Below are 24,641 nucleotides of genomic sequence, written 5' to 3'. Positions count from 1 at the left end.
ATCCGAAACAAGGAGCCAGGAGCTTCCTCCGGGTCTCTCACACATGTGCAGGGCCCAAGGACCCAGGCCATCCTCCACTGCTCTCCCAGGCACACTAGCAGGAAGCACCCAGGACTCGAACCTTAACCTACTAAGCCATAGCACCAGCCTCACAATACACATTTTCTTAAGGCACATTTTCCGTGAATATTTTCCAAGTCCCTTTGTACTTCTTTTTCCGATTGCCATTAACACAGTCTTCAGGTTGCTTCCTGCAATCAGGATGGCCCAGTTATGTGAGACAGCTCCACAGGGAGTCAGTTTTCCTCTGGACCAAGCACTGATCAGATGCTCCAGTTTGCCGAGGGCTCGCAGAGTGGCCACGGCCTGATCTACACACCCAGTCTCTGCCTCTGGTCTAAGAGGCCACGGCTCAAGGTGGAAAGGACATCCCACGTGCCACATGTGCAAGTCTGCAGTCGCCATACCCGGATGTGCGCATGGGTATGCACACATCACTCCAGTGTCTGGCCTGGTAGGTGCACAGCCTAAGCAGGGCGCTCATCCACCCCCACCCCAGCTGCACGGGCCTTCATTTCTGGAGCTGTGGGCCCGAGCTGGCCCTGCCCGGCTCACCTGGAGGTGGTCCGCAGTGTGGCGGGGTGGAGCCAGGCGGAGTCCGGGTGCCAGGCACTTCGTGACCATCTGAGTTCACGCACCAGCAGAAGCCAGTGCTGCCGTGACACTGCAGCGGCAGGAAGTCGCCCTGTTCGTCACACTGGGGGACGTGGAGCCGGGTCCCGGGGCGCGCGTGCTGTGCCTGGGCGTAGAGCTGCTGCTGTTGGCAAGCTTTCAGCCCTGAGCTGGAGTCTGCAGTAGAGCAGAGGGAGACACGAGGCTGCAATCACGGGCTCGCAACCCATCCACTGCCACCTGCCGCCCTCCGGGTCACCTGTGCCAAGACACTTTATTTTTTAATTTTTTTCCCCCTAAGCAGAAGACAGCTTGACATGAGACAAACTGCAGCGCGCCAGGCTGCGGAGTCCCGGGTCATTTTATCTCTGCCACTACCTACCTGGTTTTCCCCAATCCTCCCAGCTCAGCCTGCGAGGCCCGAGGCAGGGGCTCCTAGGCACCTGCTGTGTCTCAGTGAAATGAGAAGCACCCGAGGCACCTGTCCCCACTTCCCCGGAGACCCTGGAGACGACACGTCGAGCTGCAGCTGCCCCTCCCAGACCCAGATTTCATGTGCGAGAAGCTCCAGCTCGAGGCTGTGCTCAGTCCTGGCTCCCAGTGCAGGCAGCTCCTGTTTAATGCAAGTTTTGCTTCAAGCCTTCACGTAAATCGTAAATCGCCCTCATCAAGGCAAAGCAGGTCACTCGCTAGGGCAGTTAACCAGAGCCGCTACCAGGCAGGAGGGTGGACGAGTCCACAAGCGGCCAAGGTTAGCAACCAGTGAGCTCCCAGGAAATGAGGTGGCAAGAAGGAACCAAGGAAAAATCCAGAACCCAGAAAACCTGCAAAGGAGCCCAGAGTGGGCAGAGCATCACAGGGGAAGGCCACAGACAGAGCCAAGACGTGGATGTGCCACCTCCGGCCCCCCCAGTCTCACCAGGTGTGCACTGGAATCCGTCCCCAAGATACCCAGGTTGGCAGTGGCAGGAGAAGGAACCAGGGGTGTTATAGCAGGTGGCTGCAGGGTGACAGCTGTTCTCGGAGCACTCGTCCACATCTGCAGAGGCCAGGGACAGAGGAAGGGGGCGGGAAGAGAGGGAGGGAGCCGGTGAGGAGGGGCACGACTTCACAGCACGCAAACCCATGCTTCCTCCTGGTCTCAGGACACACAGATCAGCAGGGAACTGCCCACTGCGGGAGACCTCTGGGCATCAGCAGTGAAATGTCAACACCTACAGGTGATTTTAATAGGAGGAAACATGTGGGAACAGGTGATTTAACGCAGGAGACCATCAACGGTCAGTGTGGAAATCAACCGTGGGGTCGCACACTGAACATATCCTGCCGCATATTGCTAGAGCATCATTCGCGGCCAGTGAATTCCAGGAAGCGGTCACCTTCACACTCACCTCCTACCAGCGACACCACGATAAGGACAAGTAGATGAAACAAGAGTTTCTTCCTGTAGCTGTTGGCGCCAGCTCCCTAGTGCCCACCGACAGACGCGAGACAGCCCGACGCGGCTCCGGACACTTTGTCAACTCAGAAGCACCCCCGGTCCTGCCTAAGCACGTCCTGCTACATAGAACCCTCCCATAACCAGAGTTTCTTACCCCTTTTACAAGAGGGGAAAAAAAATGAGGGAGTTATCAGTGGTCTGATGCAAGACATAAAAGAAAATCTGTGTGTGTTAGACCTCTCAGTGCGACATTTCAAAAAGTGCGTGGGAAATGTGTTTTATGAAAAAACCACGCGCAGATCCCAAGGCTTCTGCACTAGGATGGAGTCATCTTCCCACTCCATTGTCCCACGAACCTCGCGAGGCTTCCTTGTCTGCACAATCCAGGCCCCTCCCTTCCCTCTCCACGCTGGAATGAGGATCTTTTCATCACGTTTCTCAAACTGAAAAACCCTGGGCTGGCGCCGCGGCTCACTAGGCTAATCCTCCGCCTTGCGGCGCCGGCACACCAGGTTCTAGTCCTGGTCGGGGCGCCGGATTCTGTCCCAGTTGCCCCTCTTCCAGGCCAGCTCTCTGCTGTGGCCAGGGAGTACAGTGGAGGATGGCCCAAGTGCTTGGGCCCTGCACCCCATGGGAGACCAGGAGAAGCACCTGGCTCCTGCCATTGGATCAGCCCGGTGCGCTGGCCACGGTGGCCATTGGAGGGTGAACCAACGGCAAAGGAAGACCTTTCTCTCTGTCTCTCTCTCTCTTTCTCTCACTGTCCACTCTGCCTGTCAAAAAAAAAAAAAACAAAAAAAAAAACAAAAAAAACACAGAAAAAAAAAACAAAAAAAACCGGTGAATGGAGAAAACCTGGGGATTGGATGCTCAGAACCCTGGGAAACAGGAATGAACTGCACCCACATGGCGCAGCCTGCGGCAGACATTAGCCTGGGGATCTGGCCCAAGTTTGATGTGAATGGGCTGAGAACAGGGGTGGCTCCACACGAAGCCTCCCATGACCCAGGGCAACTCTTCGGGGATTTTCCCCATCTACCATTCATGCCAGACCCTCACTGAGCCCCCTTCTCGGTACCACCCACCAGGCAGACGAGCTAGGCATTAAACGTCTGTGTGCTGCTCGTTAGGCAGGAATCTCAATTAGCTACAGGCTACAATTAGCAAATCCCTCTGCAGGGTTGAGTCAACAAACGCAGTCTCCCAAAAGCTCATGGAAAATGCCCATGATGAAAACAAACATGGATTTTTAAAAACTGCACCAAAACCACGCTAACCTTAAATTCCATTTTCCATGACCTTTTGAAGGGTCTCTATACATCATGTCTTCTGAGTCAGAAAAAAAAAAAAAATGGATGTTTAACGCAACCAAGTCCAAGTGCACCCAGAAAGGTTGTGCCGGGTGAGCTGCCAGCTCCCTGCTGACCTTCACTGCAACTACAAAGGATGGAAGGTGGCTCGAAGTTCCCCTGTGAGACCAAAAGCCAAGAGTTGTGGCTAGCCTCTCAGGTACTCAAAAAAAAAAAAAAAAAAAAAAAATTTGCCCTTGAGGTCAGACAGCCAGCTGGACAAAGCAGGCAGCCATCCAGTGCCACGGGACTACAGGAGGTTGTAATGCTGGCTGCGAGCCAAGGCTGCAAACGTGAACACGCAGCCCAGGGCAGGAAGCTCCAGCTACCGACAATACACGGGCTGAGAATAGCAGCGCCAACAGGAGCCCCACGCGATGACAGGAGGCAGGAATTCCTGACACCGGAGCTCTTTCTGGACCCCGTGGGCAGTCTCTTGAGGTTATCTGTGAAGTCACACGGAGGGGATTCCCCAAAGCTACCATCTCACTCGCTGCAGCCTGTGACCTGGGAATTTTGGACACATCTGAAAAGTCAGACTTCCTTTTCCCATTGTTGTGCCATCATCTGCGATTTTCTTTTTTTTCTTTTTTTTTTTTTTCTTTTTTTGACAGGCAGAGTGGACAGTGAGAGAGAGAGAGAGAGAGAGAGAAAGGTCTTCCTTTGGTTCACCCTCCAATGGCTGCCGCGGCCGGTGTGCTGCGGCCAGCGCACTGCGCTGATCCGATGGCAGGAGCCAGGTGCTTCTCCTGGTCTCCCATGGGGTGCAGGGCCCTAGCACTTGGGCCATCCTCCACTGCACTCCCTGGCCACAGCAGAGAGCTGGCCTGGAAGAGGGGCAACTGGGACAGAATCCGGCGCCCTGACCGGGACTGGAACCCGGTGTGCCGGCGCCACAAGGCGGAGGATTAGCCTAGTGTGCCGCAGCGCCGGCCCATCATCTGCAATTTTCAAGTCACAGGTGGACAGCGACAGTCACCAATGACCAAGGCGCAGGAGAAACCCCACAAGACATGGGAGGCGGCACAAGGGAGGAATCCGCATCTCCAGAAAGCCAGAGAAGGCCGAGGCTCCCTTCTCGCAGGGCCTCCGTCCACAGCAGATGACAGCCCCGTCTCCTGGGGAGTGCCCACGGTGGGGTCTGCGGGAGCCGGCGCCTGGGGATGAACAGGGAACACCAATTCCTTTGGAGACAGAGAGAAGCCGGAGGTCTCGGGAACAGTGCTCAGTGTCCAAAGAGCCCCTTTATCACCCAGGTAAAGGGAGGTGGTGCAGGCCCAGCACAGCTCTCCACACTATCATCTGCCACCCATGCAGCCTTGGGGTCTTCAAAAAGTTCGTGGAAGGGCCGGCACCGTGGTGCACTGGGTTAAGCCTACACCTGGGGCACTGGCATCCCCTATGGGTGCTGGGTTCGAGCCCCGGCTGCTCCACTTCTGATCCAGCTCCCTGCTGATGGCCTGGAAAAGCAGTGGAGGATGGCCCAAGTGCATTGATCCCGGTGCCCACCTGGGAGACCAGGAAGAAATCTCCTAGCTTCAGATCGGCCCAGCTCCAGCCGTTGCAGACATTTGAGGAGTGAAGAGAAGATCTCCTTCTGGCTGTCTCTAGCTCTCTCTGTAACTCAGCCTTTCAAATAAATAAATCTTTTTAAAAATTGGGATGAAAACCCTCCATTTGAGTTCATGCTTTACTGTTGCAACATCCTTCTCACAGTCTGGATCCTGAAAACTGGCCGGAATTCTGTGTTAACAGTCCAACCACGGGACTCCACGCCCCTTATCATCCACTTCTTTTATTCAAATAAATTGCTTTAACGAAATGTATTTGAAAGACAGACAGGAAGAGAGTTCTATTGGCTGGTTCACTCCCCAAATGCTCACAAGAGCCAGGGTCGGGTCAGGCCAAAGCCAGGAGTCAGGAACTCAAACCAGGTCTCCCACACAGGCGGTAGGGACCTACCTACCTCCTGATGCTACCTCCCTGGGGATGAGTTAACAGGAAGCTGAGGAGCTGGGGCCAGGACTCAAACCCAGGTACTCCAATGTGAGACCAAGAGTCTTACCCACCAGGCCAGATGCCTGCCCCCTTCTATTTGCTGTTGAACCCAAGCGGCCTGGCACCGACTCGCCTCCACTCACCAGGAACCCAGGACAAGACTTCCATACAACAGAGCTTCTGGACACCGGAAACAGTAATGAAAGAACATGGCTCAAACAATGCCTAACAGCCTGCCACATCTGGAGGGGGGCAGAGGGCTGGGCTACCCCTCACATCATGCTGTCCATAACGATGACGATGGCCTGAGCCTGCTGGTCCAGTCACCCGATCCCATGGAGACCATGGGGGGGGGGGGCGGCGCACGGGAGCAGGACTGAAGCACACACCTGCTGAGGCGGTGGGGCACCTGCGCTGGTTGCACCCTGGGAAGCACCCGGGAGTTCAAGACGGCTAGAAGCTGAGTGCAGTAGCGATTCAGGGAGCAGGGCCACGCCTGTCTTCTAGGTTTACACCCCTGCACGTGCCCTCGGGCCCTTCTCCACGCCCCAGGTTCTTCTCACCATTCTCTCAGCCCCAGAGCTTCCTCCTATCTGAACTGCGAGCCTGCGTGTGTGTTACCCACATGAAGCTGAGCTTCAGTCTGATCGCGTATCACCAGGTAGGGTCAGGGTACCTTCCGTGGTTTTGTTAGATTTCCTGAACAACCTCTGCAGTACACAGTAAGCTAGCTGCATCAACATCTATAGCCAGAGGTTTCCCTAAGTCTTTAACAACCTCCCACATTACTTCCGACTGCGGTAAACCTGAATGGTACCCGCACTGTGGCGTAGCGGGTGGGGCGGCCACCTGCAGTGCCGGCATCCCATGTGGACGCTGGTTCAGGTTCCGGCTGCTCCACTTCCCATCCAGCTCTCTGTTATGGCCTGGGAAGGCAGTATTGGGTCCCTGCACTTGTGTGGGAGACTCCAAGGAAGCTCCTGGCTCCTGCCTTTGGATCAGCATGGCTCTAGCCATTGTGCCCAACTGGGGAGTGAACCCGTGGATGGAAGACGTCTCTCTCTCTCTCTGTGTAACTATGACTTTCAAGTAAATAAATAAATAAACCTGAATGGTTAGCTATGCATTCTGGTTTAACACTTTTATAAAATATTGTGTGAAGTCTTAAAGATTGAGTTCTGGGAGAAAAGTCTTGCAAATTGGGTGCGCATTAATATCCTGGAGAGTTATTTCTGGAGAGTTCTTGGGAAAGAACTGGATGTGAGTTTAGAGGATGCTTAACCGGAAGAACAGCACAACTGCCAATCTGGAACTGAGCCATAGGCCACAGCGGCTGCAGGGTGGGGAATTCTCAACAGGAACGCCGTGGCTGTGCCCGCTTCCCCGGCGGCCACTCCCAACATCCCAAGGAAGCCTTCTCCAACAACGACCAGATAAGCTCCCCAGTGCAGTCCAGGGCCAAGTCACTCTAGGCCCAACTTCTACCCAAAGGACACCTCTCTCTCTGTCATCCTTACCAACTGCAGGCTCTTTGAGTCAAAGGGTGGGAGAGAGTCACGGGGCTGTGCGTCCCAGGGGATGCTTGAGACGCTGAGCCGACCTGCAGGTACTCACCGGAACACTGGTGCCCATCGCCGGCATACCCGGGCAGGCAGGCGCAGCTGAAGGTGCCGTCTCCGTGGGGGATGCACCGGGCCTGCTCAGCAGGTGCACAGGTGTGGGTGCCATTCTCACAGGGGTTGGGAGGAGGGGCCATCACTGAAAATAGAAGAAGGCAAAGGTGTCCATGCGGTCAGGCCTGGCAAGGGGTGAGCCTTGCTCCTCACGGCACCACCACAGGCCAACAGCACTGGTGCACCTGGGGCTGTACCCTAGGCCCTACCCAGGGGCATCAGAATCTGAATTTTAACAAACTTCCTAGCTGGTCCATACGCATGTTAAAGTTTGAGAAGTGCTTATATGACTGATTTTGTGGCTAAATCATTAGGCATGAGGGGGCCAACATTGTAGCACAGTGGATTAAGCCATGGCCTGGGATGCCAGCATCCCATATGGGTGCCGGTTCAAGTCCTGGTTGCTCCACTTCTGATCCAGCTCTCTGCTAGTAAACCCAAGAAAGCAGTGGAAGGTGACTAAGTACTTGGAGCTCTGCCACCCGTGTGGGCGAACCAGATGGAGGTCCAGGCTCCTGGCTTCAGCCTGCCCCAGCCCCAGTCATTGAGGCAATTTGGTCAGTGAATCAGTAGATGGAAGATATCTCTCTCTGTCATTGATTTCTTAAAAGATTTATTTATTTGAAAGGCAGAGTGACGCAGAGGCAGAGGTGAGGGAGGGAGGGAGGGAGGGGAGAGAGAGAGAGGGAGAGAAAGAGAGAAGTCTTCCATGTGCTGGTTCACTCCCCAAATGGCCACAATGGCAGGAACTGAACCAATCCAAAGCCTGGAGCTTCTTCCAGGTCTCCCACTGGGTGCAGGTGCAGGAGCCCAAGCACTTGGGCCATATGCTGCTTTCCCAGGTCATAGCAGAGAGCTGGATTGGGAGTGGGGCAGCCGGGACTCAACTGGCATCCATATGGGGTGCTGGCACTGCATGCAGTGGCTTTACCCACTACACCACGGCACCGGCCCTAAATTTTTTTTTTTTGACAGGCAGAGTGGACAGTGAGAGAGACAGACAGAGAGAAAGGTCTTCCTTTGCCGTTGGTTCACCCTCCAATGGCCGCCGCGGCTGGCGCGCTATGGCCAGCGCACCACGCTGATCCGAAGGCAGGAGCCAGGTGCTTCTCCTGGTCTCCCATGGGGTGCAGGGCCCAAGCACTTGGGCCATCCTCCACTGCACTCCCTGGCCACAGCAGAGAACTAGACTGGAAGAGGGGCAACCGAGATAGAATCCACGCCCCGACCGGGACTAGAACCCGGTGTGCTGGCGCCGCTAAGTGGAGGATTAGCCTATTGAGCCACGGCACCGGCCCAGCCCTAAATTTTTAAAAATAGGCATGAAAATCAGTTCCAAGCCATCTTTGATTGAAGCTTACAATGCTCCAAGCAATTTACACACACACACACACACACACACGCATGCACACACACACACATTCCACATCAGCAATCATGACTCAGTATTTGGGTCTCTGACACCCCCATGGGAGACCCGGATGGAGACCTAGGTCCTCAGGCTTTGTCCTGGCCCAGCTCCAGCTGTGGCAGGCATTTGGGGTATGAACTAGTGGATGGGTGATCTTTCACCATCTTTCTGCCTCCCAAATTTAATTTAATAATAATAAAAAAAAAACAAAAAACAAAAAACTGGGGCCAGCACCCCATATGGGCACCAGTTCAAGTCCTGGCTGCTCGTTTTGATCCAGATCTCTGGTATGGCCTGGGAAAGCAGTAGAAGATGGCCCAAGTCCTTGGGTCCCTGCACCTGCATGGGAGACCCAGAAGAAGCTCCTGGCTCCTGGCTTCAGATCAGTGCAGCTCCAGCTGTTGCAGCCAACTGGGGAGTGAACCAGTGGATAGAAGACCTCTGTCTCCCTGCCTCTCCTTCTCTGTGTAACTGTGACTTTCAAATAAATAAATAAATATTAAAAACAAAACAGAGAAGTAGGAGAGCTTCTGGCCAGCAGAATTGAAAACACCGATGAACTGCAGAGCACAATTCAGCACCATTTTGTCCGGAGAGAGCACTGAGTTTGGTACTCACAGATGCACGTGTGCTGGTCATCAGCAAAGGTGTAACCACTCCTGCACTCACACCTGTAGCTCCCGGGCAAGTTGACGCACATAGAGTTGGGGCCACAGCGATGGAAGCCAGTTGCACACTCATTTACATCTGGAAAGAATTGAGAACAGAAAAGTGCTGTTTCTTCAAGGCCCCGAGGCGGAAGGTATGAAGACTCGGTTACGTCACCCCCACCGTGCTTCAGTGGGCCAGATGCTTGGTGGACCGCAGGAGTCGAAACGCAAGATTTTTAGCACCCACACAAATGCACACTGCCAATCATCAGAAATAACACAAATGTATTCCAAGTCACTCAAGGATGGGCCTCGGGGAGATTGGTTTTGAATGAATGTTTTAAGGATTCTTTAAACATTTTAGAAATAAGAGGTATTCACAAGAAAAACATGCTAACAATTTATACATAAAGATATTCCCATGTCGCTCCCCCTCTTCGTGGAGGAACGACACAGGACCCTGCGCTGTTCTTTTGTCTGCTCGGCCCTTCCCGGGTTTGCTGCTGGTTCTTCCCGGGTTGGCTACCGTCCCTTCCACCTCCGTGGAAGGGTGGTTCCCCCTGCCACTTTCCCCACTTCCGCGGGGGAGCGGCACACCGCCGGCCGGCTCTCTCGGGGGCTGCACAGGTGTTCCCTCAGATGTTCCTGGTGCATGTTGTCTCTCTCCTCCTTTATAGTCCTCTTCCGCCAATCCCAACTCTGCTACCCACATGCCGAGTACGCTGCTCTCCTCCAATCAGGAGCAGGTCCTACAGTTTATTGGTTGAACTGGAGGCAGCTGTGTAGAAGCTGTTTGCTCCTCTCCCAGCACCATATTGTGGGAAAGCAGATGCATAGAATAAGTCTTAATTCCAGTAACTTAGTCTAGTCCGAGTTGCTCCCAGTTGCTCCCCACATTCCCACCCTTGCTTTTTGGATATAGTGACTCAAAACAATAAAACTTAAAACATCCAAGAATTGCAATAAATGTTTTCGCAGTTCCAGCCCCATATCTGCGGTTCCACACCATCCTCTCAAACCTAATCAGACTACGCTTTTAATTTTCCATAACTGTATTTAGACTGCAGCTGCTAACATTGCGGATTGGTAGAGTTACCAGGACAACAGATACAACGCGGCCATGGCCAAGTGAACACAAGGGCAACAGGCAAGAAACGGAACATGGCTCTTACCCACACAACTCCGTCCGTCTCCCTGGTACCCAGGCGTACACTCACAGGTGTAGTGCGTCCCTGGCCCTGGATGGCACCGTGCTGTCATGTCACACGTGTGGCTTCCATCATAGCAAGGATTCACGGGAGCAGGGTCTGAGTCCCCTGTGTGAGGAAAAGGAAACAAAAACCCAAAAGCACAATCCGGCTGTAGTAACGAGAATCGCAGAAAAGCAGTGTGTGTGTGTTGGGGAAGAGGGACCCTTTGAACCGAGTCGGTGCCCATCTGTGTTTTGTGGCACACCCCAGGACTCTCTTAAATTATTAATATTCAAAAGTAGGCTGAATTATCTCCATCTCGGTTTTGCATTGTTTATTTATTTACTTGAAAGAGAGAGGCAGACAGAGATCTCCCATCTGCTAGTTCACCCCTCAAATACCCACAACAGCCAGGCTGAAGCCAGCAACTCAGCCAGATCTCCTACGTGTGTGGCCAAGACCAGTGTACCTGAGCCATCACCTGCTGCCTCCTGGAACTGAACCCAGCTACTCGGATACAGGACGCGGGCATCCCAAGAGGCACCTTAACTACTGTGCCAAACACCCACTCCTGCACCTCAGTATTGAATTACAAATGGCTTCTGCTCTTCCACCCTACAGACAACTAGTACTTTTTCCTGCTTCCAATAGGTTTGTGTCCAGGGACTAAATGGCCAACACATCCTTTTATCTCAAATGTGCTCTTGCTGCATCAGCTCCTGTAACTCTCAGGGTGTCTGTGTGGTGAGCAGCTGGTCCCATTACAGGGAGCTTTCACAAGGAAGGGATACGTCAGAGGTGTGGAGAAGATTGCCCAGGCTTGCACAGTCAGGAGTGGTACAACAAGAACCCAAACTTCTACTTCCACATTCAGCAACATCTCATGAAATTCCCAGGTATCTTCCTGATTTTTTTTTTACATTCTTTTTTGCTTTTCCTGTTTTGTTCTGCTATTTCCCCCCATTTCTTCCAGCTAAGTATTCCCATTTTTCTAGAGACAGAATCAAAAGTACGCAGAATTCAGGATTTGAGAGAATCTTAGAGACTTATCAAAACACCACCTCGCACTTCAAGCTGCCTTTAGCATTCTCGTCTAGCAGTGCACAGATGGAGCACATGAGCCTCAGAGGTGAAAGTGATTTAACTGTGCAGGGAGTGCCAGGACTGAGATGTGACCTCAGGGGCCTGAGCTCCAAGCCCAGCCGTCCTCCTTGTCCATCATCACAGGGGTGAGTCTTAGTAATGGACAGAAGCCGGGGGTCTAGTGTACCCAGGGGGAGGCTAAGGATGGACTCAGCAGGTGACCCCAGAGAAGATTAGGAATGCCATCAAGGGCAGGCCAAGAATGAAGTGGGAAAACCCCGGGGTTGGAGAGGAATAAGGGTTTTAGAAAAGGGATCCACATAGTAGGGTTTATGCGAAAGGTAAATGACAGTAATGAATGACACAGGATGTTGCCAGAGGAAATCCAAAGGAGCGGTGAACTGAAGGAAGGAACGAACTTCACAGCTTCAGTTCAAAGCTGTTCCAATGATCTGAGCTGCTGCGAAGACTCCTAATAGCATATACCTATACATCGGTTCTTTGCCTTCCGTTCCGTTAGCTCTCAAACCCCTCAGAGGTTCCTGGAATGATTTCCAGGTGGAGGTGGGCAATGGAGCCTTCTTGGTAAGTGGTTTCCACCTGCCATTTTTGAGTCACCAGACTCAGTCTGAACCCGAGGGAGCCGACAGAGGATGGGCAGCGCACCATCAGCCGATCAGGTTACGTCAGCCACTGACTGGACTTTCAGTTGGGCGTCAGGAGAGACAGTTTACGAAGACAATTTATTCCCAGACTTTTCTAATATACTGGATATCACCGGCTACGGGACTGAGTCTCTGCCCAATGTTTCATAGGGTGAGACAGATGGTAGCAGAAATAGTTAACCAGGGAGTAAAGTCACCACCTGCAGGGCCGGCATCCCACATGGGCGCCCGTTCACGCCCCGGCTGCTTCCCTCTTGAACCTTCTCCCTGCTGAAGTCCTGCAAAAAGACCTCCCACAGGCTTGGGCCCCTGCCACCCACACTGGAGACCCAGACGAAGTTCCTGCTCCCTGCTTCACCCTGGTCCATCTGGGGAGTGAACCACTGGATGGAAGTCTCTTTCTCTCTCTGTGACTTCCAGATAAGTAAACAAATCTTTTTTTTAAAAAAGTAGTTAACAAAAACCTTTTAAAAATTATACAGTAAACATCACTTAATATACAGCTAGCCAACCTTCCACCAGAGTTTAAGATGAGAGGAATTCACCCATTTTTAAAAATATATTGTTGCCCCAAGGATTTTCCAGCAAATCTGGTATTGTTGATCCCTGGCTTCCATCAGCCGAGGAAGACTTATTCTGATAGCAAGGTAAAGCATGCTCTTGGGAAATTAGTTTTCTGTCTCCGAACTTACTTTTATACACTAGTCACTCTTAAAATTGACCAGGGGTCTACCTACCCCTGTTTTATCCTGTCATAGAAAGTTGGTCAGGAAAAACAAACCATTTTATAAAAACCTGATTCCAATGAATTTTTTTAAACTTTTACTTGGTCTATTTCAAAGGGTTGGGAAGTAAGGACTGTAGAGATGACTGATCTGGAAAACACCTAACACAAGGCAAAGCTTTGTTATAACAGAAGGAATCAGTGAAGGCTTATTCGGATCCGTGTTTCTTACTGTGAATTGTAAACCACACCAACAGGCCGTCTGTATTATTCATGCCTAAATACCACTTCTGTAGCTCCAAACTGTTAAATTAATCATTGCTTCTCCCTGATTGCTTTCTCCTCCCCCTCTATAATGGGACAATACAAAGATTATAGGCTTGTGGGTTTTTTTTTTTTCTGGATACTTTTTCATTTTGGTATCAGATAACTTTTAGGAGATTTTTTTTCTATATCTTTGATTCTGTTTTTACACTAGAAATATTACAAACTGTAGAAATTTAGGAACATAAATTCTTTCTCAAAATTTGTATTACAGAAGACTATTTTATGTCATTCCAAAAAGTATTTTAATTCTTCATCTAATTGAAGAATACATGTTTGCCCAAAATAATAACTACTTCTAGAAGCCAAGATTCAATAACCATGTGGCAAAATTCCGATTTCAGAAATGTCTGCTTTCCTTGGGATCCCATCAGACTTAGCAGCTCCGCACAGCAAAGGAAACAATCAGCAGAGTGAAGAGACATCTGACAGCAGAGGAGAGAACACGTGCGGGCTTCCTTTCCCACAAAGGGTTAATATCCAGGCCCTATCAGCAACTCAACAACAAAACCAGCCAATTCAGTTAAGAAATGGGCAAAGGACCTGAATGGACAGTCCTCAAAAGATGAGACACCGATGCCCAACAAACACATGACAAAATGCTCGGGATCACCAGCCATCAGGGAAATGCAAGGCAAAGCCACAAGGAGATTCACCGCACCCTGGCAGAATGGCTATTATCCGAAAGACAGAAAGCAGCACTGCAGGCGAGGATATGGAGATGTGCAGAAAGAGAAACAGGGAACTCTGACATGCTGTTGGTGGGAATACAAATTAGTGCAGCCACTGTGAGAAACAGTATGGAGACTTTCTAATAAGCTAGAAATGTAACTGTCAAATGATCCAGCAATCCCACTACTGGGAATACACCCAAAAGACATGAACTCATTACATCAATACCATACTCACAGCAGCACTGTTCTCAACATCCCAAATATGGAATCAAAGAAGGTGTCCATTACCAGATGAATGGATAAAGAAATTGCAGTATCTATACACAATGGAATACTATTCATCCCCAAATAGGAACTCTACCATTTGCAGCAAAATGGATGGAACCGGAGGACATCATGTTGAGTGAAATAAGTCAGACACGCAAAGACAAATACTGCATGTTCTCCCTTATATTTGAGAGCACATGTGGAGACACACACACACACACACACACACACACACACACACACACACCTGGCTCCCCAGGTCCCGCTGACAGCCCTGGGAGTCGTCATCCCTCTGGGTCTCCTTGCAGACGGGAAAGAAGCAGCCATGGAGCTGTGGCTGCTGAGCTGACTTGAGGATATGGGCCCAGCTCCTGGGTCACTGCCAGCACAGGGTGCTACCCAGATCTATAGGCTCATGTTCTCGCAGATGGCCCAGTGTCCCACACCAACTCTGTTCCTCCCAGAGCAGACTCTGTACACGGTGCTCAGCATAGCCTGCCCAAGGCAGACATGACCTTGAGGATGCTCTAACTTATAACCCCAAGTGCTCAGCCACCTTCTCCGGGGCATCCCAGCTTCGAGCATTCACGGCAGCGCATTCTGTGGAAGATCAATGAGTTCACGTGGAAGGCAGGGGTTGCTACCCTGCCAGGCGCTCAGAGGAGAAATCACCATACTCCAAGGGGACCGGCAAACTCAGCCAGGAGATACCGCCCTGGCCCAACTGCGGAGCAACCATGGAGAACCAGAGGCTCCGGATTTAAAATGCATGTCACGGACAGGATCCATCACACACAGAGACCATTGCAAAATGAGACTGCAGGGCCCCTTGTTCAAAAATGAAGCCTCTCCGGACAGCGACAGCAGAGCTGGTCACCGAGCCAGGAGCCCTTCAGAGCGCAGAGCCCTGCTCCCAGAACCCAGCTCCCCAAAATTCCCTTTTTAAAAAAAATATTTTAAATTTATTTGAAAGTCATAGGGGAGCCGGCGCCGTGGCTCACTTGGTTAATCCTCTGCCTGCAGCACCTGCATCCCATATGGGCACGGGGTTCTAGTCCCCATTGCTCCTCTTCCAATCCAGCTCTCTGCTGTGGCCCGGGAAGGCAGTGGAGGATGGCCCAAGTGCTTGGGCCCTGCACCCATGTGGGAGACCAGGAGGAAGCATCTGGCTCCTGGCTTTGGATCGGCACAGCGCCGGCCGTAGCGGCCATTAGGGGAGTGAACCAACAGAGAGAAGACCTTTCTCTGTCTCTCTTTCTCTGTCTATAACTCTACATGTCAAATAAATAAATTAAAAATAATAAAAAAAAAGTCATAGGGGAAGGGGAGAGACAGATCTTCCATCTGATGGTTCACTCCCCAGATGGCTGCAACAGCCCGGACTGGCAGAAGTCAGGAGCTCCATCCAGGTCTTCCATGTGGGTGCAGGGGCTCAAGCACTTAGGCCACCCTCCACTGCTTTCCTAGGTGCATTAGCAGACAGCTGGATCAGAAGTGGAGCAGCCAGGACCTGAACCAATGCCCACATGGGATGCCAGCACTGCAGGCAGCGGCACAAAACCCTTTAAAATGACACTTCTGAAACCATTTCCCTCCTCGTAATTCATGGCCTGCCAGCTCTTCCTCCATTACAGTAGCAGAGGAGGGCAGCGTGCGCCTCCAGACACGGCCTGTTTCACCCTGACCTGCTGGAGCTGCCCAGCCCACAGAGGATCTGCAACTCATTTACTCATTTCAGCGAGAGGGGAGCGGTTATTTTCCTTAAAGGAACAATCTGTTCAGCTTCCCTGCACGGCCCCGGCCCAAGCCTGCTCCCGACCATCTGAAGACCCCCAAAGCGAAAGGACAGGAAGCGCTCCTGTGACCCCACAGGCACCTGCCACCCCCACGGGAAGCTCCACCAATGACAACCTGGGGCTGCAAGCTGCGATGACTCAGTGGGGAAGCCGCCCTCCTCCTGCACCCCGAGCCCACGTCAGGTGCAGCGGCCGTGTGGTCGTCCCCACGGTCCAAGCAGACAACAGCGCCCTCCGGAAAAGGGGAAAGAAGGTTCTTAAGATGCCGAGAAGGGAAAGAAAAGAGGCTTTGGTTTGGCTGGTTTTCTTCTTGCTGTTTTACTTTTTAGATATCTGAGACCTGCACAGGCATCTCCCATCCACTGGTTCACTCCCCAAATGCTCACAAGGGCTGGGCCGGGCCAAAGCCAGGACCAGGAACTCAGTGAGGATCTTTGACGTGGGTGGCTGGGAACCCAAGTACCTGAGCCATCACAGGCTGGCTTTGAGGGTGCACACTGGAAGGAAGCTGGAATGGGAGGTGCAGCCCAGACTCGAATCCAGGCACTGCCATGGGAGAAGCTGGTGTCTCGAGCAGCACCCTAACTGCCAGGCCACCTCCCTGCTCGTCTCACTTGCCCACCCCATTAACTTCTAGTCAGGCAGAGGAACCCTCTCACTGTGCACGAAATGCAGCCTTTAAAGATAGGCACTGCCTCTTTCTAAAATTTGCTCTAAATGACACCGAACAGCTCCGGCCATTGCGGCCAATTGGAGAGTGACCCAGCGGATGGAAGACCTCTCTCTCTTTCTCTGCCTCTCCTTCTCTGTGTAACTCTAAAGCTTAAAAAAATAAAATAAACGACGCTGAGCCCATGTGGAGCGGCAGGGCAGTGGGGGGCTGGAACATGCGACCTGAAACTGGTGCTCTGGCTTCAGCTCATCACTTCCCAGCTGAGACCAGACAAACCCCTTCACCCCTGTACCTCGCCTATCCCCTGTAAAATGGAATAGTAATTCCCTAATACGGTCAAGGTTGTGGGAATAAGTTAATTCATGGACGGGAGGTAGGACAGCCCTCAACACCCAGGAAACCACCCTTTGCTGTTTACTATTAATTACTATTGTTATTTGACGTGGTGGGATAAAATCATAGACAATCCTGAAGACTTGGATTAGGAGCGCGGTGCTCACTGGCGTGCTGGCTCTGTGGCTTTGTCTGATCTTCGATAGTCCCCTTTGGAGTCCCTCCAGGGCAAGCACACACTGCTTCCCGAGATGGCTCTCTGGGTGGGGAGCTCGTCCTCTGGTGGCTGCTTGTGCAGATCAGCCGTCTCACACCCCTCCAAGGGCTGGCCTGAACACTCAACGGCGAAGCGTGCTTCCCCAGGGGTTGTGGTTAAGTCTCCCTGAGAAGCCTGCACTGACGGCTTCCCTTTCTGGTGCTGTCTTGTATGGACTCACTTCCTCCCAGTCTCAGCTCTGGACACCCAGAGCCTACACCCCTAACCACGTGTCCTAAAGCCAAACCAGCCAACCAACCAAACTCAGGCTCCTCACTTCCAGTGCACCCTAGACGGAAGCCCAGACTCCCCAGCTTCACACGGCTGAAGTGACATCTCCATGCTGAGCCGCAGAGGGTCTAGGAGTCCCAGCTGAAGTGTGCGCACACAGAATCCCTCCTGATTACATAAGCACCTCAGAGATGAACCCAGAGACTTCCCCAGGGCAGTGCACGTCCCCTACAGGTCTCTGGGATCCCAGGAGAAAACAAGACTTACTCATTTTCCACATTAAACTGTCCCCTTGATTGGACAAGGTCATTTCCCACCTACCGAGTTCCGTGACTTCACGGTCTCATCCTTTAGCTTGCCTAGACTATATTATATCTATTTTCCCTAACAGATTTCTATGCATGCAGAAGTGAATGGAAAGCAGAGTTGTCACAGGCCTGCTCCACTCCTTCAGTCTCACCTGTCACTAACACCTGCACCAGCGTAGCACATTTTTCACAAGTGATGGAGCCACACGGATATGATATTAACCGACACCCATGGTCTGCACCAGGGTTCACCCTGTGTGGTCCAGTCCTGGAGGCTGCTAAATGCATCACGGTTGTCCCCACGCAACAGCGGTGCACAGGACAGGTGTGCTGTAGCTGTTCACCCCTCCCTCCTTCCTCCTGAAGCTCCAACAGTCACTCATCTTTCTGCTGCCTCTCAGCAGTGGCACCTTGTCCGGAGTGTCACCTGGTTGGACTCCCACACTGTGCGACCCTTTCTGAAGGCTTCTTTCACTCAGCAGCACGCACTGAAGGTGCTGCCACGTCTTTCTGGCTGAGCACCGTTAGAGCTGCATTTTTAAACCCAGGTTCACTGATGGCCAAGAATCGCTGCTTTAGACTTTTGTTGCTCTAATAGTTTTCTTAGAAATAAAAATCACATGCCACACAACCCACTCATTTTAAGGGTACAACTAAATGGTTTTAGTATTTTCAGAGTGTGCAACCATCACCACAATGAATTTTAGAGTATTTTTACTGTCTCCAAAAGAAACCTTGGACCCTTGAGCTATTAACTCATCCTATTACACCCCAGCCCCGAGTGACCACTAAAATGGGCTCTTTGTGCACTTGCCTTGTCTGGACATTTCAGACATGCGCAATCATACAAAATGCTGCTCTTTGTGACTGGCTGCTTTTTTTCCTGTAAGATTTATTTATTTGAAGGGCAGAGAGATAGAGAAAAGAAATCTTCCAACACCAAGATCTGGGCCAGGCCAGAGCCAGAAACTCCATCCACAAGAATGTCAGCACCTTAGCCCACTGCACTGCAACGCTAGCCCTGGTGTAAATATTTTTAGGATTCATCCATGCTGCAGCATCCATCAGTACTTTACTTTTTATGGCTAAGTAACATCCCATGGTATGCCTTAAAGGGTATATGGAAAAGTTTATTTGGTGCAAAACCAAAGATATCCATGCACAGTCTTTTCATAGTAAACATGCATTTCAATGACATTTTTGTATGCACGGACTTTTTTTCTTGACTCATCAGTAGACATTTAGCCTCCTTTGACCTTTTGGCTACTGAGGCAGCTTTGAATATTTATGTGCTTTATATGGGGACCTGTTTTCATTTATTTTGAGCACAGAATTAGGAGTACAACTGCTTGCATGGCAACTTTGCATTGAACTTTTTTTTTTTTGAGAAGCTGCTATTCTGTTTTTCAGAGTGGCTGCACCATTGTACACCTGCACTCGTTCCATTTACTCCACACCCTCACCAACACTTGCTACTGTATTTTTTGGTTGCAATCATCCACATGATGCAAAGTGGCTTGGATTTGCATCCCCCTGATGACTAAGGATGCTGACACTTTGTTCTTTTGCTTATAGGATGTTTACAGATACATCTTAGAGAAAGGCCCACCCAAACCCTGAGCATATCATTTAATTCAAGTGCCCAACTGAGTTGTATGAGTATGTTTTCTGTTCTAGAGCAAATATTTACTAAATATCATTTACAAATACTTTCTTTCATTACCAGCTGCGTTTTCACTTTGTTAAGGTCCCTTGAAACACAACACATAATTTTTTTACAACATGTCATCCTTATGATACTCAATTTTTTTGTCGTTGTCCTTAATTTTAGTGTCTTGCCTAGGAAATCAGCACCGAATTCAAGCTCATGAAAATCTGCCCCAGTGTTTTCTTCTACAGGTTTTAGCTCTCACATCTGTGGTCCATTTCGCATTCATGTTCACAGATGCTGTGAGGTCGGGGTCTACCTTCATTCTCATGCATGTGCTACTCAGTTATCTCAGCACCATCCGTTTAAAAAAGGACTATTCTCCCCCACTGAATTATTTTGGCATCCTTGTCTAAAAAGCCAATGACTCTACTTGTGACAATCTATTTTGGTTTTTGACTTCTGTCACATTGATTTGTATATCTTGAGGGCAGGACTACACTATTTTGATGACTCTAAGCTTTGAAATTGAGGATGCGTTTTCCAAATTCATGATTTTTCAAGATTGTTTTGTCTGCCCTGGGTTCCTTGAATTTTCATGTGAATTTTAGATCAGCTTGCCAATTTCTGTAAAGAAGCCAGCTGGAATTCTGATAGAGATTATGCTGTATTTTTTTATTTTTTATTTTTATTATTATTTTTGACAGGCAGAGTGGACAGTGAGAGAGAGAGAGACAGAAAGAAAGGTCTTCCTTTTGCCGTTGGTTCACCCTCCAATGGCCGCCGCGGCCAGCGCGCTGCAGCCGGTGCATTGCGCTGATCCGAAGCCAGGAGCCAGGTGCTTTTCCTGGTCTCCCATATGGGTGCAGGGCCCAAGGACTTGGGCCATCCTCCACTGCACTCCCTGGCCACAGCAGAGAGCTGGCCTGGAAGAGGGGCAACTGGGCCAGAATCCGGCGCCCCAACCGGGACTAGAACCCGGTATGGCGGCGCCGCAAGGCGGAGGGTTAGCCTATTGAGCCACGGTGCCGGCCGAGGTTATGCTGTATTGACAGATGAATATAGGCAGTGTTGTCATATTAATAATATTAAGTCTCAAGTCCAGTGTTGAGGTGCAGTGGGCTAAACCTCCATCTGTGATGCCCACATTCTATATGGACACCAGTTTGAGCCTCAGCTGCTCCACTTCTGATTTAGCTCCCTGCTAATGGCCTGGGGAAGTAGTGGAAGATGGTCCAAGTGCTTGGGGCCCCGCAGCCACATGGGAGACCTGGATGAAGCTCCTGGCTTTGGCTTAGCCCAACCATTTGGGGAGTGAACCAGCAGACGGAAGATCCTTGGTCCTTCCCCCACCCCATAACTCTCTGCCTTTCAAATAAATAAATCTTTAAATAATAAGTCTTTCAAGTCATGAACACAGAACCTCTTCCCACTGGTGAGAAGTCTACAGAAAGTTAATATAAAATCCACATTATCTTTTAATTCCATTTTTCCACAAAATTTTTGAGCTACCTTTGTATTTGGGTCTTTAAATTTGTAAATTCAAACCTACATTTTTTTTTTTAATTTTTATTTGACAGGTAGAGTTATAGACAGTGAGAGACAGAGAGAAAGGTCTTCCTTCCATTGGTTCACTCCTCTAATGGCCACCTCTGCTGGCACTGCGCCAATCCAAAGCCAGGAGCCGGGTGCTTCCTCCTGGTCTCCCATGCGGGTGCAGGGACCCAAGCACTTGGGCCATCCTCCACTGCCCTTCCAGGCCACAGCAGAGAGCTGGACTGGAAGAGGAGCAGCCGGGACTAGAACCCAGCACCCCAACTGGGACTGGAAGCTGGGGTGTTGGCACCGCAGGCAGAGGATTAGCCAAGTGAGCCACGGCGTCAGCCCCCTACATTGTTTTTGAACAAGTATTGCACTACTTAAAAGTTTTGTTCCTGGGTAAAGCCGCCAACTGAGATGCTAATATTCCATACAGGCACCTTTTTGTGTCCCAGCTGCTCTACTTCCATCCAGCTCCCTGCTAATGCATCTGGAAAGCATGGGAAGATGGTTTCAAGTCTTTGAGCCCTTGCGCCCACATGGGAGACCCAGATGAAGCTCCTGGCTTCAGCCTGACCCAACCCCAGCTATTGCTGACATCTGGGGAATGAACCAGCAAATGGGAGATCTCTCTCTTTCTCTGTCTCTAACCCTGACTTTCAAATAACTAAATGAATATTTAAAAAGTTTTATTGCTGGGACCAGCACTGTGGTAAAGCTGCTGCCTGTAGTGTCGGCATCCCATGTGGATGCTGGTTTGAGTCCATGCTGCTCCACTTCCAATCCAGCTCTCTGCTATGGCCTGGGAAGCAGTGGAAGATGGCCCAAGTGCTTGGGCCCCTGCACCCATGTGGGAGACCTGGAAGACGCTCCTGGCTCCTGGCTTCAGATTGGTGCAGCTCCGGCCGTTGCGACCAACTGGGGAGTGAACCACTGGATGGAAGACCTCTATCTCTCTCTCACACTCTCTGCCTCTCCTTCTTTCTGTGTGGCTATGACTTTCAAATGAAAAATGAATCTTTTTTTAAAAAAGTTTATTGCTAAGCACTTTATTTTTGAAATGAACTTAATTTCATTTTCAGTTTACTCATTGCAAAATAAAATATAATTTTTGTCTATTGAGTGTGTATCCTGCAACACTGAAGTGAGTTAGTCATTAGTTCTAGTAGTGTTTAGCAATTTCTGTAATTTGCTACATGAAAGATGACAGGTGCTGGCTCAGCAGCTAAGATGCCCAGCACTGTGGTCCCTGGGTTCACTACCTAGATCCAGTTCCAGTTCCATCTTCCAGATAACGCAGACCCTGGGAAGCAGCATAACTGGGTCCCTGCCACCCAGGGGGGAGACCTGAATTGAGTGCTGGGCTCCCAGCTTCAGCCCAGCTCAGTCCCAGCTGTTGCAGGCACTTGGAGAGAGAACCAGTACATGTATTTTGCTTCCTGCTTTCTCTCTCCCTCTAGTTAAAAATATTTATTTGAAAAACAAACTGAAAAGTAAACAGAAATAGGAAAAAAAATACTTTAGGAAAACACATCCGTGATGCATGAGCATAAAGATAACTTTTCCTCTCGTTTGCAATCTGGGTGCCTTTGTTCAACATTCTTGCCTAACGGCCCTGGCTAGAACTTCCAGTGCCATGTCAAATGCAAGCGGCAAGAGCAGACATCCGTGGCTTGTTCCTGATCTTAACAGGAAAGCACCCAGTGTTTAATCTCAGAGCACTGAAAGCTCTTCAAACAGGAATTTCTATTATGTTGTATTTACCCAGGCTGTGACCTTTTGCCCCACTGGGTTTGGTTGAATCTTTCTGGTCCTTTAATTTTTAGCTCAAACTTCCCTGCACCTCCACACTAGGCACACAGCACCCTGCGCTTACCCCAGTAGAAGCAAGGGCACAAATACCTGGCCCAGGTTGGCTCCACCTTCTTCACAGGTAGAACCCGGATGCAGGCACACAGTTGAGCGCCCCACATTCTGTGCTTTATTTCTGGACCGTGGCATGGACACTTTCCAAGAGGTTCAACATCTGCCTGTCTCCACCGCGAGGACAGGGACAGTGTTCATTCCTCCTTACGGCCAGCATGTCACACGGAGCCTGGCACACACTCATCCTCAACAGCCCTCCCCCGCAGCAACACCAGCAGAAAACCTTACCTTCCACAGGGCCAATCTGATTGGCGACGGCGAATCTAAGCACACCTTCTTCTTCACTGTACAAGGCAAAGACCCGGTCCACGGTCAGCTGCTGGGCGGCGGGGATGGCACGGTGGCTCGGCGCATGCCTGCACCCCTGGTAAGTGATGTTCTGGTGGATGCGGTAGGAGCCCGTTTGGTTGACTGCACCAAATGTGAGATAGTAGTCCCTGGAGCTCGTGGAGGTCACAGCTGCGACAGACACATTACGTAGGCAAGCTGGTAAATTTGTAAACATCTTGAATGCCGAGACGTTTATGGGGGGCAGGTTTTCCCTACATGCCTTCCCACCTAATTCCTACAGCACACTCCCTTGGGGAGCCCCTGGGTTTATATGGGAAATGTGAGGGAATTCCAAGAACCTGAGTGCACGGCGAGTCACAGGGCTGAGAGCGGGACTTGCTACACGTGCTACTGTGAGTGCCCACCAGGTACAAACCTTACCAGGTGCCAGCCTCTCACAGCAGCCCGTGAGGTTGGCACTGCCATCCCGCAGGTGGAGGCTGGCCAGCATCCCGAGACACAGAGCTGGGATGTGGCTGGAATTTGAGTCTGACTTGATTCGATCCACCAGGGTTCCAGTGGTTCCTTCCATCTCCCTCAGTCTGTCTGTGAGCCAAGCCCAAGCCAGTTAGCTGGCCCCTGGCCATTCTGGGCACAGCGCAGGTCTGCACTGCCTGTTCTCTTCCTTACGTCTCCTGCTAGCGCCCAGCTCTCTCGTTGCAGGAGAAGCAAAGGCCCAAGGCAAGGCACAGCTCCAACCGCTCCTGGTGTGGCTGCAGGACAGCAGCTGAGACCGCGGCAGCATCTGGCAGGCAGGCAGCATTTTATAGGACACATCACACCTGACGGCGTCCTCACCGTGTAAGGTGCACGGAAACGTTACTCCCACCCTGAGCATGGGAAAAGAGGCCCACACATGTTAAGGGAATCTTCCTCAGAGATATTAATATGCTTGTAGAGTTATTACTCACTCAAAATAGAGTCCATACTCCTATCTGCTGGCTCACTCCCCAATGCCCACAATGGCCAAGACTGGACCAAGACAGAGCCAGGAGCCAGAAACTCAATCCCGGTCTCCCATGTGGGTGGCAGAGACCCAACTACTTGAGCCAGCACTGATGCTTCCTGGGATCCGTGTTAACAGGAGGGTGGAATTGGGAGCCCGAGGCAGGTATCAAAATCCCACTCCAATGAGGAACACAGGTGTCCTAACTGTGGTTTTACCAACAGGCCAAACACCGATCCCCACCCCAAACCACACGGATTTCAAACAGCCAGTCCTGAACATGAAGTTTTATCAGGTTAATTTTACAACACTATGTAACACTGTCTATGATTTTACAGCAGGCTGAAATCATCAGCTGAAACAATGTTCAAGACAAGTAGCCATTCCAATAATCCATACCCATGTGTGCCCCAGGGAGAATGGTTACAAACTGTAATTACACCACCCTTACTACCCCCAGAGACAACACCGGTACTGATACATTGTTCTCATCGGAAGGCAAGGATACTGATACTCCTGCACATAGCAGCCTCT

The 24,641-nt window shown here is 50.9% G+C and overlaps 1 protein-coding gene across 2 annotated transcripts in view; it reads right to left on the bottom strand.

The window, feature by feature from the left end:
* The window catches only part of NID2 (nidogen 2), a 71,704-nt gene that overhangs the window by 13,350 nt on the left and 33,713 nt on the right, over positions 1-24,641 (bottom strand). Inside the window, exons 8-13 of one of the 2 annotated variants that reach the window (XM_051822843.2) lie at positions 23,060-23,290; positions 10,367-10,510; positions 9,163-9,291; positions 7,075-7,218; positions 1,592-1,711; positions 616-849 (exon numbers count right to left, since the gene is read on the bottom strand). In XM_051822843.2, coding sequence (XP_051678803.2) covers positions 616-849; positions 1,592-1,711; positions 7,075-7,218; positions 9,163-9,291; positions 10,367-10,510; positions 23,060-23,290 — 1,002 coding nt within the window. The remainder of the gene's footprint in view (positions 1-615; positions 850-1,591; positions 1,712-7,074; positions 7,219-9,162; positions 9,292-10,366; positions 10,511-23,059; positions 23,291-24,641) is intronic. The other variant, XM_051822844.2, reaches the window with a different exon arrangement.

This window comes from Oryctolagus cuniculus, chromosome 12, assembly GCF_964237555.1.
Source record: "Oryctolagus cuniculus chromosome 12, mOryCun1.1, whole genome shotgun sequence".
Taxonomy (NCBI): Eukaryota; Metazoa; Chordata; class Mammalia; order Lagomorpha; family Leporidae; genus Oryctolagus; species Oryctolagus cuniculus.
This window is presented reverse-complemented; position numbering and strand designations above follow the sequence as displayed.